The following is a 14,287-nucleotide window of genomic DNA, read 5'->3' as shown; positions in this document are numbered from 1 at the left end:
TCTCTCTTCAAACTTCCTCATGACCCCACCTTTTTTCCAGTACTCTTCTCCACTGTTCTACCTGATGTAACAATCTGACTGGCAGATGTGATATTTACTAGTTGCTAATCCTTCCAGAGGAGGTTCTGTCTTTTAAACCCTTTCTTGTCCCAGAAGGGAAATAAATACAATTATTATTGATGGAGCTGGTAGCACTGCCAGTTATGGTTGCCCAACATTTCCCTTTACAAGACCATAATCAGCTGCTTATAACTTTGCCAAACTTTACTTGTTAGGGCTGAAATTTCCCTCAGGTGTCTGCCTCAGGCTGACTTCTTCTGGAATATTTCAACCAAAACAGTCCAGCTGTTTCCAAGAAGAAGGCTGGGGAAAAATATGTTGTTTTACAATTTAAAAAATGCTCTGACAGCCTTTTCTTTGAAAAGCTCTAGCTCCCCCCTGCTTTGAAGCAGGGGCTTCAACTTTGGCAGGGTGGCCTGTGTGATTCTCATGAAAATCTGCCCAAATATGGCCAAGTTATAAATGCCTTTTAAAAATCACAGTTCACACATGTTCAGCAGAGATATTTTTAGAGACCCTCCTCTAGGAATTAAAATAGGAGTGTAGAGAAGGAGGCTGTGAAGTGTAGAACCCTGCTTCATTCATTGCAGAAATTGGAAGGTGTATAGTGAATGAGACAGGAGATTGCAGAAAGAGAAAGGACGGGCTCATTGTTAAGACAGCTGAATGCTGCCCTGAGGAATTGAATTCTATCCCTGTCTTTGCCACAGAGTCACCAAACCTTTCATGGTTGGTCACTAATTTTATGTTTCTCATTTTCTGGGTGCCTGACTTGAAACCCCGGAACCAGATGTGCAGAATTACTGAGCGCTCACAGATGCCTCTAAAGTCAATGGAAGCTGTGCTTTGAACATCTAAAGTCCTATATAATGCAAAATACTCTGAAAAATCAGATCCTAAGCATCTGTTAGGCACCTTAATCTTGCTGTACCTCAGTTCCTTCTCTGTAAAACAGAGATAATAATATCCTGTGACCTCACTGGAGTGTGTGAAAATAACTACATTAACATTTGTGACGCATTCAGGTACGCTGGTGATGAACACCATAGGACATTAATCATTCTGTATTCAGAGCAGGGTTTGAATAACATGCAGCTAATAAGGCCTAAAGCCACACATTGAAAAACAAAGAGAAAACAAATTATTGACTAGCTACACTTTAAATGAGCACCATCTACCCTATGCACTGAAAGAGGCAGGGGTCTTGTGGAAAAAAATAGCATGTGATCATGTAATTAAAGACTGAATACACACAAGAGGACCAAATTAAGATTGCACAGGCAACTTTCATTCTGACATTTTCTAACTTTGGAATGCTTGGCTTTGCAACCTTGATACTGGTTTAAAAAAAACAACCCTTATTTGTTTTTGCATGGGTGAAATATAGCATAAAAGCCCAAACTCACAGAAAGGGGACGTCCTTCCATCTAGCAGTTTGGAGATTGATCCATTCCCAGTAGCCGACTTCCTCTGACATACAGGCGCCAGGAAGCCTAACAGGCCACAGCTGCTTCCGGGCCTTGCTGGTTAACCCTTGCCTTTCCATTGTTGAGCTCCACAGCTTTCTGACACAGTCATGTCCAGGAGATGCAATCCACAATACACCACATGCCTCTAACCCATCTGTTTCCCTTGTTGGTTGTCCTCTTCAGCCACAGAAAGCTCTAATCCCCATCTCCACATTGGGGCATGCTCTTTCTGGTGCTCCCAACAACACTGAGTCTGTTTCTGCAGCACTTGCACATGGGTCAGAACTCCCCAGGCTGTGCTGACTGGCAAAAATGGGACCTGTAATTCACAACTAGTGAATAGTAGCAGCAAGGGTGGAGGCTCTAATGCAGATAGAGCTGATGCATTTTGATGACCGGTAGAGGTCAAATGGTCTGGACTCTGTCCACACTATAGCTTGTACTGTCATCACCACCGGAGCTCCACTGTCTGGCACCAGTAACTCTGGGTCCCATTTTTGCCAGTGTAGACATGGCCCTAGTGACAAGTGTGACAGATATTGCAACCCCATGCAGTATTTTTGAGGAGCACTGTATTAAACTTATGAATGGGTTATGTGTTATTGCATTCTACTCTCAGGGGGAGGGTTACCACACCTCTTACAGGAATTAAAACAGAAGGGGGTGACTTCCCCAGAGATTGTAAATAACTCCAGATAAATTCCACCCTGGGGTGATTTGCATATAATGGTTCAGGCTGGGTTTTCCAGATACTAGGAAGCAACATATAAAATGCTGAGCTTGGCCTGACTAATGGTCTTCATTTTGATTCAGCAAATGGACATGACTATCCATCCAAGGGGAAGCTCCAACTCTTGCTGAAGGGTTGGAAGGGATGGTGGTCTATCAGACTTCCCATGTGGAACATGGGTGATTTCTGCTATGTTTAGTATGGGTCTAAATCTGTTGTTTTTATGTTTTCTCTGTAATGCTTTTGTCCTGTTAATAAAGGTGCTTGCTTCAAAAGAGCTGTGGGATAACATGTGATTGCAGGCAATACACTGTTCATAGCCCTTGGAGAAAAATCAACTCACAGCTGCTAGCCATTAGGCAGACTGGCTTGCTGAGAATATCATAGTGTAATGCAGGGGGCTGTGCAGCCTTATAATCCCCTGGTCAGATAGGAGGGGGACAGGAGTTCCTGTCCAGAGACAGGTGACATGAGCCTGGACTGGACACTCCTGGCGTAGAATTCAGAGGGAGGAAGACACATGCTGTACCCCTGAAACTGTGAAGACAAATATTGGAGCACTGCCTTTGCTCTACTCCTCCTTATTCACAATACGGGACAGATACGTTTAACCACACACCCTTTTAGGAAGATGGACGCGGACTCGCAGCTCCTAAGATCTGATTTCATTTCTCCGCTTCTGTAATGGGGCTCCTGCATTTAAATCTAAAATCCACATTAAATAGGTTCTCTGTTTTCATGTGCCTAAAATAAAAATGCTATTTTAATAATTAACAATGATTAAATTAATTGGTGCTTTGTATATTTTCTGTTATCACACGCTACTGCTTCCTGAGTTCTCAAAGCAACTCTGTCCCTTGGGATGCTAAACTAAGTCATTATAATCACAGCATCACTTTCTTTCATAATCCCTCCTTCCCATTCTTCATCACCACTCATAAAAATAAAATTGATTCTGTTATGTGCACAGTCAGTTTATAGTGCACAGCTTTTTAATAAATGATAATACTGGGCTGTTCTGTAGTGTCTTTCAGCCAAGGATATAAAAGCCCTTTCCAGTCATTAATCAGGACTTCCCAGTTGACAGTGCTGGGAGGTAGGTGTTATTTATCTCCATTGTACTAAAGTGTAAACTGAGGCACAGAGGGGTTACATCACATGCAGCAAGTCAATGGCAATCAGGACCAGGAATAGAGTCTTCAGTAGGTACAATCGAGGGACAAGTGGAGATTATAGACTACTCTGGGGGCCAAAACAGCCTCTGACATAAGTTAGAGCAGTCACTGGTTGCTGAAACTTATAGTAGCCCATCATAGGCTTCCTATGGGCTGCTGTGCAGGCATGTCCACGATGGTGCCATTCCAAGCCCCCCTGTGCTGAGGAGGAAACATAGGGCCGTTTAGGGACTGGGGAGTATTTCTCTGGCCCCTTGCAGTGCCTTTACAGTCATTGTGTGTTGCCAGAATAGCATCTAGGGGCCAGGGTGAGGGAACAGAATCAGTGTCCAAGAGCCCTTAATCCCAGTCACCTGCTTGAACCACTAGTGGACACTGCCTTTTAAAAAAACCTTGTCCAGCGTTAACCCCAACTTGCTGAATGAAGAGCAGCAGCAAAGGGAGTTACTGTCAATTTTCTGTATATGGAAGACTGTGACTGCAAAGTAGGGGGTATTTAAAGCTGGGAACAGGGGAAATCATTCCATCAGCACTGGTAGGGCTGTGATGAATACCCCAAAGTGTATTTTTGATGTATTCATTACTTATATTTAAGGGGTGCTGGTGCAACGCACACACCTCCTGGGTGTGGTGTTCTGTCCCATCTAGTAGCACCGAGACCACTTAAAGAGAGAGAGAAAATGAGTCTGCTCTACAGCCTTAGCTAACAGCCAGTTGGCTTTTAGCTCATCTGGTAGAGGCTCATGCACTAAGCTCCAGAGGTCCCCCGTTCAATCCTGCCTGCTGATGACTGGGGTCTGTCAGCGTTACACTGGGATGCTCTTTTTTTGGTTGTCCAGGCTGTTGGTGAGATGTGTATCTACAATATTGTTCTTGTCATACTAGATTTTGGGCAAAACTCACTGAGGACTCATGGCTAAACGCCACAACCTCAGAAAGGAGGGGAGAACTGGCCACCTCATTGCAAGAAAGTCTGCATGCTAAGTCTGCTTCTTGACTGGACAAATAACTGTCTGTACTCCAGATGCACTAGCCTGCTGTAAAAAGGATGCATTCCAGGTTCCCACCCCTGCCTCCACCGCAATGAAAAAGCTTAACATGCACTTTTCAGGAGAACCCCCCCCCCAACCAGCGCCCTCCCCCCCCCCCCCACAAAGTCCAAAACACAGAAAACCCCTCTTCTCCACCTTCCAGGCATAGGTGTCACAGCAGTTACAGATGTGACAAATACTGGATACCTGCCTGTTTCCCCCAATGTAGATCTAGTGAGCCATAAAAGACTTTTAACAAACCTTGGGTTTCGGCCCTTTTTTGCTTTTTTATGGTATACAAAAGAAGGCCTGAAATGATTTCATTCTTGTCACACACCAATGGCCCCCTCTCTCAGGGGGTCTCCTGGGGAGGCAGATCAGCACTATATGTTGCTAATGCTGTTGCAAACATTGCAAAGTATTCTGTGAAGGGTTAAAGGTATGAATGCGGAACGAAAGGTTTCTTTCAGGCGGCGAAAGGCCAGAGTGGGAGGAAAGAAGAAAAGAACGGGTTAACTTGATGTTCCAGCTAAACCCGAAGATAAGAAGCTGACTCCAGCCCAAGGCCAGCTGCTACCGGCCAAGACAGAAGGGGGGAAGTCCAATCCCCCTCGACCAGCCATGAGAAAGGAGAGTTGTTGAACGAAATGCAGGGGCCGCGAAAAGGAGCGAGATGGCAAAGGCCAGCCAGGGACAAACAGAACTGTCTCACGGCCCTGAAACCAGTGTTTTGGGAAAGCTGAAGAAGCCACAGAAGGCCGGTTTGGGCTGGTACACAGAGTATGGGGAACAAAGGTCTCTGAAAGAGATGCCCCCAAAGACCTTAAGGTTTAAAACCCTCCTGAGAGCTGAAGCAATTCGGAAATCACAGTGGACCCAGGAAGACCTGTGCCCACAGGACAGAACTCCCGTCCACCCTTCCCCCTCTTCTTCTTACGTTACACCCAGGCCTGGCCAGCCTCGGGTAGCGAGTGTTTGAGTATGAAAGTGGGTTAGGGCTTGGGGCACTAACGCTTTCTTCCTTCCTCAGAGTGATGTGGGGAGCACCCCTCACTCTCTGCTGTTATTTTATTATTTTATCAATAAAGCTTTAAAATTTAGACACTTGGTGTGTTCCGTCATCTCCTCCCTTAACGATCCTGTGGCCTCAGCCTGATCACCTGACGCCTCAGGCAGATTGGCATCAGAAATCTGTCACACCCTCAGCCCCTTACATTAGAAATACCAGACTGGTCTTCCCTGGATGGGCAGGAGGATCTCTTGGGGCTCTCAGAGATGTTCATTATCTACTCTCCAACCTTAATGGACAGGGTTTGGGGCAGTGCTGATCTAATAATGCCATCCTTACACCCAAATATTCATTAAATATGGGAGATAAATAGATGTGAAAAAACAAGTAATGAACTAATCTCGCTCATTAAACGAATAGGCTAATCAAAAATGTCTTTCCCCTTGCATTTGCTCAGGCTCTTGTGAGGTCAGAATTTCACTAGTTCTCCCGTCACCATAGAGTCTTGCAGCCAAAAATAACGCCCCCAGAAACCTTCCTTTCAGGCTTTGTGTTAAATGTTGGTTATTTCTTTTACCTGAACACCATGTTCTTTATATATAGATTAGATGCTTACTTGTTCTTTCTTAGCTTGTTTTATTCCTTGCAAACTACATGTTCCTGATCTAACCCTAGTTGGTTACTAGTGAGGGGAGGCTGATGACTGCAGCAACAAGGAACAGAAGCTGAGCAGATTGGTAGATTCCCCTTCTTCAGTTTGATACAGTCATATCTGCCCTTCACTGCTAGGATATGCTTGTATGCCAGAGCGACTGCCAGCTGTATGGATAATACATCTTCCCAGCGCTGAAAGAATTACTGCCAAGCTTCATTATACAAACACCACAGCCACCCAAACAGCCTGGTGTGCACACAGAAAGAGTGAGGGAAGATAGCATTTTGCCACAACATACATTTTTATTGAAGTAGTCAAGAGTCATATGACCTTCCAGCTGGCCTTTGGGATAACCATAGCATTAGCTTTGACAGTGACGCACACAGTACATCAGTTTATGTTTAATTCGGTAGTATGGTATTATAATTGTCTATCATACAGATCAGAGGTTGATTGAAACAAACAATGGGGCAAATCCTCAGCTGAGGATATGGCCCCATCTGTAGCATTAAAGTAATCTAAAGCATTCTGAAATCAACCCTTGCAGTTTCAGAAAGTTCCTTGCCAAAAGGAGCTGTGATAGCAGGATATTTCAAATAGTTAGGACAATGCTTCCTTTTTCAATTAGAAATGTAACCAATAAGAAATATCTAACTAATCGTTAACAAACATACAAACACCTTGTTATTTTATGCTAAAAAAAAGATGATACAGTCAATTAGCTTATTGAACAGTCAAGGTGAAGTGAAAATCTTTATGGTGACCCTGTCCAAACAGTTATAAGGACTAAATGACCACAAAGTATGATAAGTCATTTGTTTATCTACTTGCTGAACTGTTTAACAGATAAAGTGATCTGACCAACCTTATCACTGATGTGTGGAGTATAACCACAAATTGGTACAGAGACATGTACAGCTGTTTTGTCTTATTGTTTCATTACCATCAAAATTATTGGTGTTGAACCAAGAAAATCAGTCAAGTAATTTTATATTGCTGCATAATGAACAACTAAACAACTACACAATCATCAAGGAATGTCATGAGACTCTATATAGAGACAGGAGTTTGAAAGTGGATATCTGTGCAGACTGCTAAATATGCTGATGGAGAAACTGCAGCCTGGGAAAGAAGGTGGGGTTGTGCAAAGTTGCTCAAGATACACTGCAAGAGGAACCTACAGAAGCAGCTTGTGGAAGTAGATTACTGACTGGAGCCTGGACTAAACAATTGTCTTAAAAGATTATCATACTAAATGCACAATTGGTGGCAAAGGATGTTGCAAGCTGATAGAGGTCCTAAAATGTATAGTGCAAACTGGTATGTCCCAAGCTACTTGTCTGGTTGGATGTTTCAAAATGTCATCAGAAATGAGGTTTGCTTTCTAATTGGCTCACATCAATTTTACCTAGAAGAGGAGTCAGGCCACATGGCTTATCAGAAACTGTACAAAACAGCTGTTCAGCAATTTGCTCACTGAAACCGAAACATCTGGATGAGATTGCATGAGAGTGGGATTGTCATCAGGTGGCTACCAAGAGCAACCCCTCTCTGCTAACACCTGATGTCTTAGGAAAACAAAAGTTGGGAAATCAATGGGAATTCGGCACCTAGGTGCTTTTGAAAATCCCGCTAGGTGCTTATCTGCAGCTTTAGGCTCCTAACTATCTTTAAAAATCTGGCCCTAAGTCAACAAGTAACTGAGAATGTCGAGCCTAGAAGAACTCATTTAACTGAGAATAGTATTATTTGTAACAGGAGAATCATGGCTGGGTACAGCAAAGGTGCATCTCAGAAAGATTAAGAGTGTGTTAAAGCAATCAGCCTAGGTGCTTGTCCATACAGAGACCGATGGTACGTCTACACTACACAGACTATAGCAGCACAGGCTCGTCATGTAGATGCAGCCTACAGTGACAGAAGGGGTTTTTCTACACCTACTTCTCAGCCAATGCTAGTGATGTTGATGGAAGACCTCTTCCATCAACTAGTGGTGTCCACAGGGGGGTATGTCGGCATAGCTATGTCCATCAGGAGTGTGCTTTTTTTCCACTGACGTAGCTATGCCGATGTAACTTTTCACTGTAGACCAGGTCTTCATGCATGGCAAGCTGGGGTGTAAATCTACAGGGTACTAGACTGCTGTGCAGTAACTGGCTGTATGCATTAAATGCTACCATGCATTAAAAGTTCTGCAGTGTGCTTTGAACTGCTGCTGTTTGAAACACGTTGCAAAAAAAGTGAGTGGCAGCTGTGTCCACACACCCAGTTGGTGAGCAGCAGGCTAGTGCCATTGTAGATTTACACCCCAGCTTCCCCTGCACTAAGTCTTCATGTGGAGAAGCCCCAGACCATTTTTTGTGGTGACAAGAAACTGACAACTTCTTAGCCAAGAGAGAAAAAGAATTCTGAATTGTCCAGTTAAGCTCAAGACTTTTGCCACTGCTGAATATTTGGTTAAAGAGTTTACAGTATTCGTGAACGTCCAGAGAAATTATAATATTGAATACGTGCATAATGGAAAGAGTTTAGCTATGAATAGCACCAAGGCAAAGCAATTTTGAATCAAATTGACTTTGATAAGTAACTTGTTCAAATTTCTATATTCTAACTGGAGAGAGATTTGGTTGAACTGCCATGGGCAGTCCCATAATCCCATTGACACACGTAAGCATATTGGTAGATTGATAAGGATCTTTACTTAAAGATACATAGTTCTACAGGGATAGTCACATGGTGAAAATAGTGTAGATTTAGGATAAAGTTTGTCCATGTAACAAGACTGATAGGACCTTGAGTTAACTGAGTCTCAGAGATTAAAGCCAAAATTGTCAGAAGTGTAAACTAATTTTGGGTGCCCTCTTTGAGAGGACTAGTGCCCATTTTTTCAGAGTACTCAACATAAATTTATTTATTTGATTTGTTATCTTGTGATACATTGTAACATCCAAGGCTGACGTTCTTTTAAATGTAAATGCTACCATCTTTATTTTACTTTCCGTAATTTCTATTTGTTTTTTAAATTGTGTTCTGGCAAACACATTTATAAATTTACAATAGTTCCCCAGTTTGTAGTAATTTAGTTCAGGAACAGAATGGACTGTGGGAAACTTGGTGGATAATTAGTTAAATTAAGTTACTTATCCCACGTGTCTTCTAATGCATTTCTTTCTTCTTTCTGCCAGGGGCAATTGGTTATTTGGTGGTGGTGCGGGGGTTTTGTGTGTGTGTGTGTGTGTAATGTAAGTGGTTGTTTTGCCATGAATTGTGGCATGATTGATTGGCATGATGCATTTGTTCTGGCTATAGCTGAGAGGACATTCTCCTGGCTGAGGGGTATTAACTGGACTTCTTTTTTTTCTTGCTGGTATTTTAGTTTCTTTGTATGACTTGGCACACTGACGGGGTTTTAAGCGGTCTGTTTTCAGGCACTGACAGAAGTGATTAGATCAGGGTTTGGTTTTGGCTAGCTGGGTTGGATGGTTTTCTGGGTGAGCGGCTGGCTGGTTCCTTGCTACCATCCACATCTCACACCAATGCTAAAGATGCCTATCTGTGTCTCTACATGGCCCTGATTCCCCAGTTGTTCCTGTCTGTCTTTACAGAAAATGTCACATCTTTCTCTCCTGTGCTGCCCAATGAACATTCCCACTAGTCAGCTGACAATGCAGAGGAGGCAGGTAATGCAGTAAAGAGAAACATGAAGGTACCAAGGCCCAGCTCCAGTCACCTAGCCACAGCTTCTCAGGGAACTCTGTGGAGAACTTTCCGATGGTTTCCCAATTCAAGGGTTGGAAATTCTTGCTCTGGTGGGGAAGCTGGGCGACTGTTTTCTAGGTCTCTCTGAAAATGTATTTGCCTTTCCGGTCCAGATTGTTGCTGAAGTGGATGGAGAACCAGAGGAATGAAGTTAAAATCATCCCATAAACCTAAGGAATCAGAGAGACAAAGAATTAAATATCAGGACTGATGGTTGGCGGTTACTTCACCTGAGTGTAAAGGTACTGATACACACACATCAATACTGAACATCGGGTAAGGAATGGTGTCCCTAGCCTCTGTCTGTCAGAGGGTGAAGATGGATGGCAGGAGAGAGATCACTTGATCATTGCCTGTTAGTTTCACTCCCTCTGGGGCATTGGCCACTGTCGGTAGACAGGATACTGGGCTAGATGGACCTTTGGTCTGACCCGGTACAGCCTTTCTTATGTTATGTTCTTATGTTCTTATTCACAGGTATCTCTGAGCTACTGTATCAGGCTGTTGCATACACAAAAAAGTTACATTACTGTGAAATGCTAAAGTTAAAATTTCAACAGAGAGAGAACAATATCATGGTTAAGGCATTTGACTGGGACTCAGGAGATCTGGGTTCAATTCCTGCTCTGCCACAGACTTCCTGTGTGACCCTGGGACAAGTCACTATCTCTCTATGCCTGAATTTTCCATCTGTAAAATGGGGATAATGGTACTTCCTTTCTCCCATCCTCTGTCTGGTCTGCTTAGACTAAGTTATTTGGGGCAGAGACTGTTATATACAGCATCTAGCACAATGGGGCTCTAATTTCAGTTCCAATACCATAACATCAGCAGTGAGAATAAATTGGAAAATTCAGGATTCAGATTCCCACAACCAAGTTAAGTCTGCTCCTGTGTGCGAACAGTCTGTACTGCAGTAGTCTTTGATTGAAAAAAAATCTCAGTAGATATTGTTTTGAGTAATACAACATACATCACATACATGTGTGCCTCTGAGTATACAAAAGAATGCAGTTCCTTTGTATTGTAGTATACAAATTTGCTGAATGGTACATCACATTGCCCAGTATTGTGTGATCATATAATTGAAGGCTGTATCAGAACCTATATGTGCAACATATCAGAAGCCAGGTTGCTGTGGGAATAATGGTGGCTGTAAATATATGTTCTTTATAAAAGTTTGCCTTAATATGAAAGTGCCTCTTTGAATGTATAGTTTGATTTTTGAACATTTATGAACAGCTCATTGGTAGCTGGAAGATAGCAACACCTGCAGTAACTAAGGCAGCCACCATACACTTTTCTTTGCATCCTGCAATCATAATGGTAAAAATATTTTAGAAATAGAATGAGGCTCCTCCCACCATATTCTTCAAAACTAGTCCTAGTTGATAGCTGCCATTTCACAGCTATGAAATAAAAGCCACAACTTTCTTTCAGTAGAGTTGGAGTGAGATTTTTCCTATACCCAAACTGTGAAAACATTACCCCAAATATTCCAAGATATGACATTGTATAATGCATCTGGTATGTCTCATGCATAGTTCCATGGGAGGAGCTAATCTACACTGAGAATTAACATAACTATTGTAATATTAGTGCTAGAATTTTATATACCTATGTAATTCTATGCATCAGGAAATACCCTGGATGGAATTGTTATAAGTCAGATTGCTTAGCGGCTGTTCCTAACGGAATGATAAAAGTTTAAAATAGAATAGAAATGTTGCACACTAACCTTTATGATTTGAAATTTTATGGTTATGTTTGTATTCTAATTGGCTGAACTAGAAGGGTTTTCTAAGCCTATCAGAATTCAGCAGGTCAGGCATCATCTGCTCCTGTGCCACAATTACATGTGCCATCTTCCTGCAATAGTATCAGAGCTCTACCCACTGCTGTTCTTCCATCCTCTGACACAGCAATTCAGAGGAGAATAGCTATGACTAACATTTTGGGCAAATCAGTAAACTTTAAAAAGGGCAAATATTTATTCCATCATTATTAAAAGACAAACTGATATTTAATGCAGGAGTCAGCAGGCAGGTGTGATTCACTCTGGGGACTCTTGCTGCTCTCATGCAGCATTCACGGAGTCCAGGCAACCCCTTGAGTGTATTACAACCATGTATTTAGGTCCAGGTCATCCACTCATGTATAGCAAGTTAGATATAATAACTCCACATTGCACGGTGAGCCCGGGTAGATTTAAGGGTGATCGTGACAAGTCTGAAACCCAACTATACGTACAGACCTGGTCAGAAAAATCTTGCTTCAATAACTGAAGCTCAACTGGAGAGTTATTAGAGCAGGTGAAATTTAATATTCTGTACATGGAACAGGTCTGAAGGAATGTTTTATTACAAGTGCGGGACCCCTGTGTAGAGGTAATTAATGTATGTTGTGTCTGCCAAGTGGTGACTAGACATGAAAAAGGCTTATTCTATTAACAGCGTACTCCAGCCATTGGCTAGATGCACCATGTCTGCGTATCAGTAAGGCAGTGGGTTATCATCTCACCTGCCCATGCACCAACAACACTCTCCAGCCACAGGATTCCTGCCCCTTCTTCTACAGGACTTCAGTGTTATTCAAAAACAAAACACTGTGAGGCACACCAATCCTGTCTTTTCTCCTGACCAGGGGTCTACTGCAGGGGCCAATCTACTCCCTACAGGATTACACTTCACAGAATGCTTGGGAGTCAAGACAAGTCTCTGGTTCCTTCTTCCTAGCCTGTTCCCCACAGGATTACACAGGCCATCTGCCAGAGAGTCTCATGAACTGGGTTCTGTCCTCAGCAGCAGCCTTTCTACTCCCTGCAGCTCAACTGAGCTACTTGCTGGCTCACCTAATACCAGATGATCTTCAAGTTATCACCTGATACCTAGCCTCAGCTGGGAGGCAGGCAGCTGACCTCCTGTGTATCACAGGCCTAGCCCTGCAGGAAGTTGTGGTCTTGCATATCTAACAGTAACATTACAGCTGGTTGCAACTGCCAATTATTTTTTTTGTAGGAAACTTAATTTTGGGAGATTTTTTTAAAGACATTTCCCATGATGAGTTTTCAATTTATTTTTTTAACAAAAAATTTGCAGTTTAAAAAAAATTGTTTGGTAAAAATATCGGGGTTTGGATAAAAGTTTTCAAAAAGAAATCAACTTTTACCAAAATAATTTTGGTTTTTCCTTCAAAACACTGGAAAATTTTGACCAAGATGAACATTTTCTATGATAATGTTTCCTTTGGTTGAAAAGATATTTTTGGTCAAAAAGTGTTTGATGACAATATTTTGACCAGCTCTAAACACCACAAAGTAACGTTAGATCATGTGGTGGTTAGAACATGGCACATCCTCAGCCACTGGAGAAAATGCTTCGACTCAACACCCTTGACAATGGGATTCAAGTTCTGAAGAAGCCAATTTCCAGATCTATTCTCCAAGCTCAGCACAGAACCTATGGCTGCCAGGAATTTAGTGAGCCTGTTCCAGCAGAGAACTGGCTGTGATTCCTCAGACTGACTGGCAGCCCTATTGGCATCTACCCAATGAGACAGGATAGCTCCTCCCCTAGTCTCTGTGGTGAATCACATCATCAAGGTTATTTCCTTTGCTATTGAACTTCATGCTGCTGGCTCATCACTGCCAGATCCAAAAACCTGTCTCCTGCATGCAAGCTTTTCAACGTGACCTGCCCTCTCAAGCCACTGAACTGTTCCTGCCTCAGCTTGTTCAGAAGACTAGGGTACCAATGGAACAAAGATAGCTACCATGAAGCAGATTGTGATGATCAGTAGTGCAGAGACGAAGTCCATATGTTTTTTTAGGAAGTCTTGGATCTCTTGGAGGCAATCCTGAAATGATAGAGATATTATATGAAAGCACAGTGGCAGCTTGGGGGAATTCACCTCTTTTATCCCTGAAGAGGCTTCCCCATCTCTCTCTGCCTGACAGGGTTTAACATCATCATCCCTCACAGCAGAAGCAGCTTCCAAGCCCTGTCTCTTACAGACCCTGTATCGTAGAGACAGCCTCTGTTTAAAAAACAGGAATCAGAGTTAGGTTTGCTTTATCCTGCTTTCCTCCTCCTCAACCAGCAGAGAGAGCAGCAGCAATAGTGCAAATCCTCCTTCTTGACTTTACCTGTCACTGTATGCAGCGTGAATTCTGACATCAGTGCACTGCTGCAGATGGTGTTATACTTTGAGACATGGAACCTTGGCTTGGTAGTGAATGGGGTCTATGTCTCCCTGGTTCTATTGCCATACTGTGCTCTCCATAGTCAGTTACCTACAGTATACCTGCCATTGCAGAAATATTTTTGGAATCGCACCAGGTAAAATATATTTCAAGATTTCTGGTGTGTGTGTGTGTGTGTGTGTGTGTGTGTGTGTGTGT

General features: G+C 42.8%; 1 protein-coding gene across 1 annotated transcript in view; it reads right to left on the bottom strand.

The window, feature by feature from the left end:
- Window positions 1-6,450: 6,450 nt before the first annotated feature.
- TSPAN32 (tetraspanin 32) overlaps window positions 6,451-14,287 on the bottom strand; it is a 56,154-nt gene continuing 48,317 nt past the window's right edge. Inside the window, exons 6-7 of the mRNA XM_026653924.1 lie at window positions 13,660-13,826; window positions 6,451-10,058 (exon numbers count right to left, since the gene is read on the bottom strand). Of these exons, the coding sequence (XP_026509709.1) occupies window positions 9,963-10,058; window positions 13,660-13,826 (263 nt within the window). The 3' untranslated portion in view covers window positions 6,451-9,962. The remainder of the gene's footprint in view (window positions 10,059-13,659; window positions 13,827-14,287) is intronic.

This window comes from Terrapene carolina, unplaced genomic scaffold, assembly GCF_002925995.2.
Source record: "Terrapene carolina triunguis isolate 2854851 unplaced genomic scaffold, T_m_triunguis-2.0 Scaffold171, whole genome shotgun sequence".
Lineage (NCBI taxonomy): Eukaryota > Metazoa > Chordata > Testudines > Emydidae > Terrapene > Terrapene triunguis.
The sequence above is the reverse complement of the archived record's forward strand: the minus strand, read 5'-3'. Positions and strand labels throughout refer to the sequence as shown.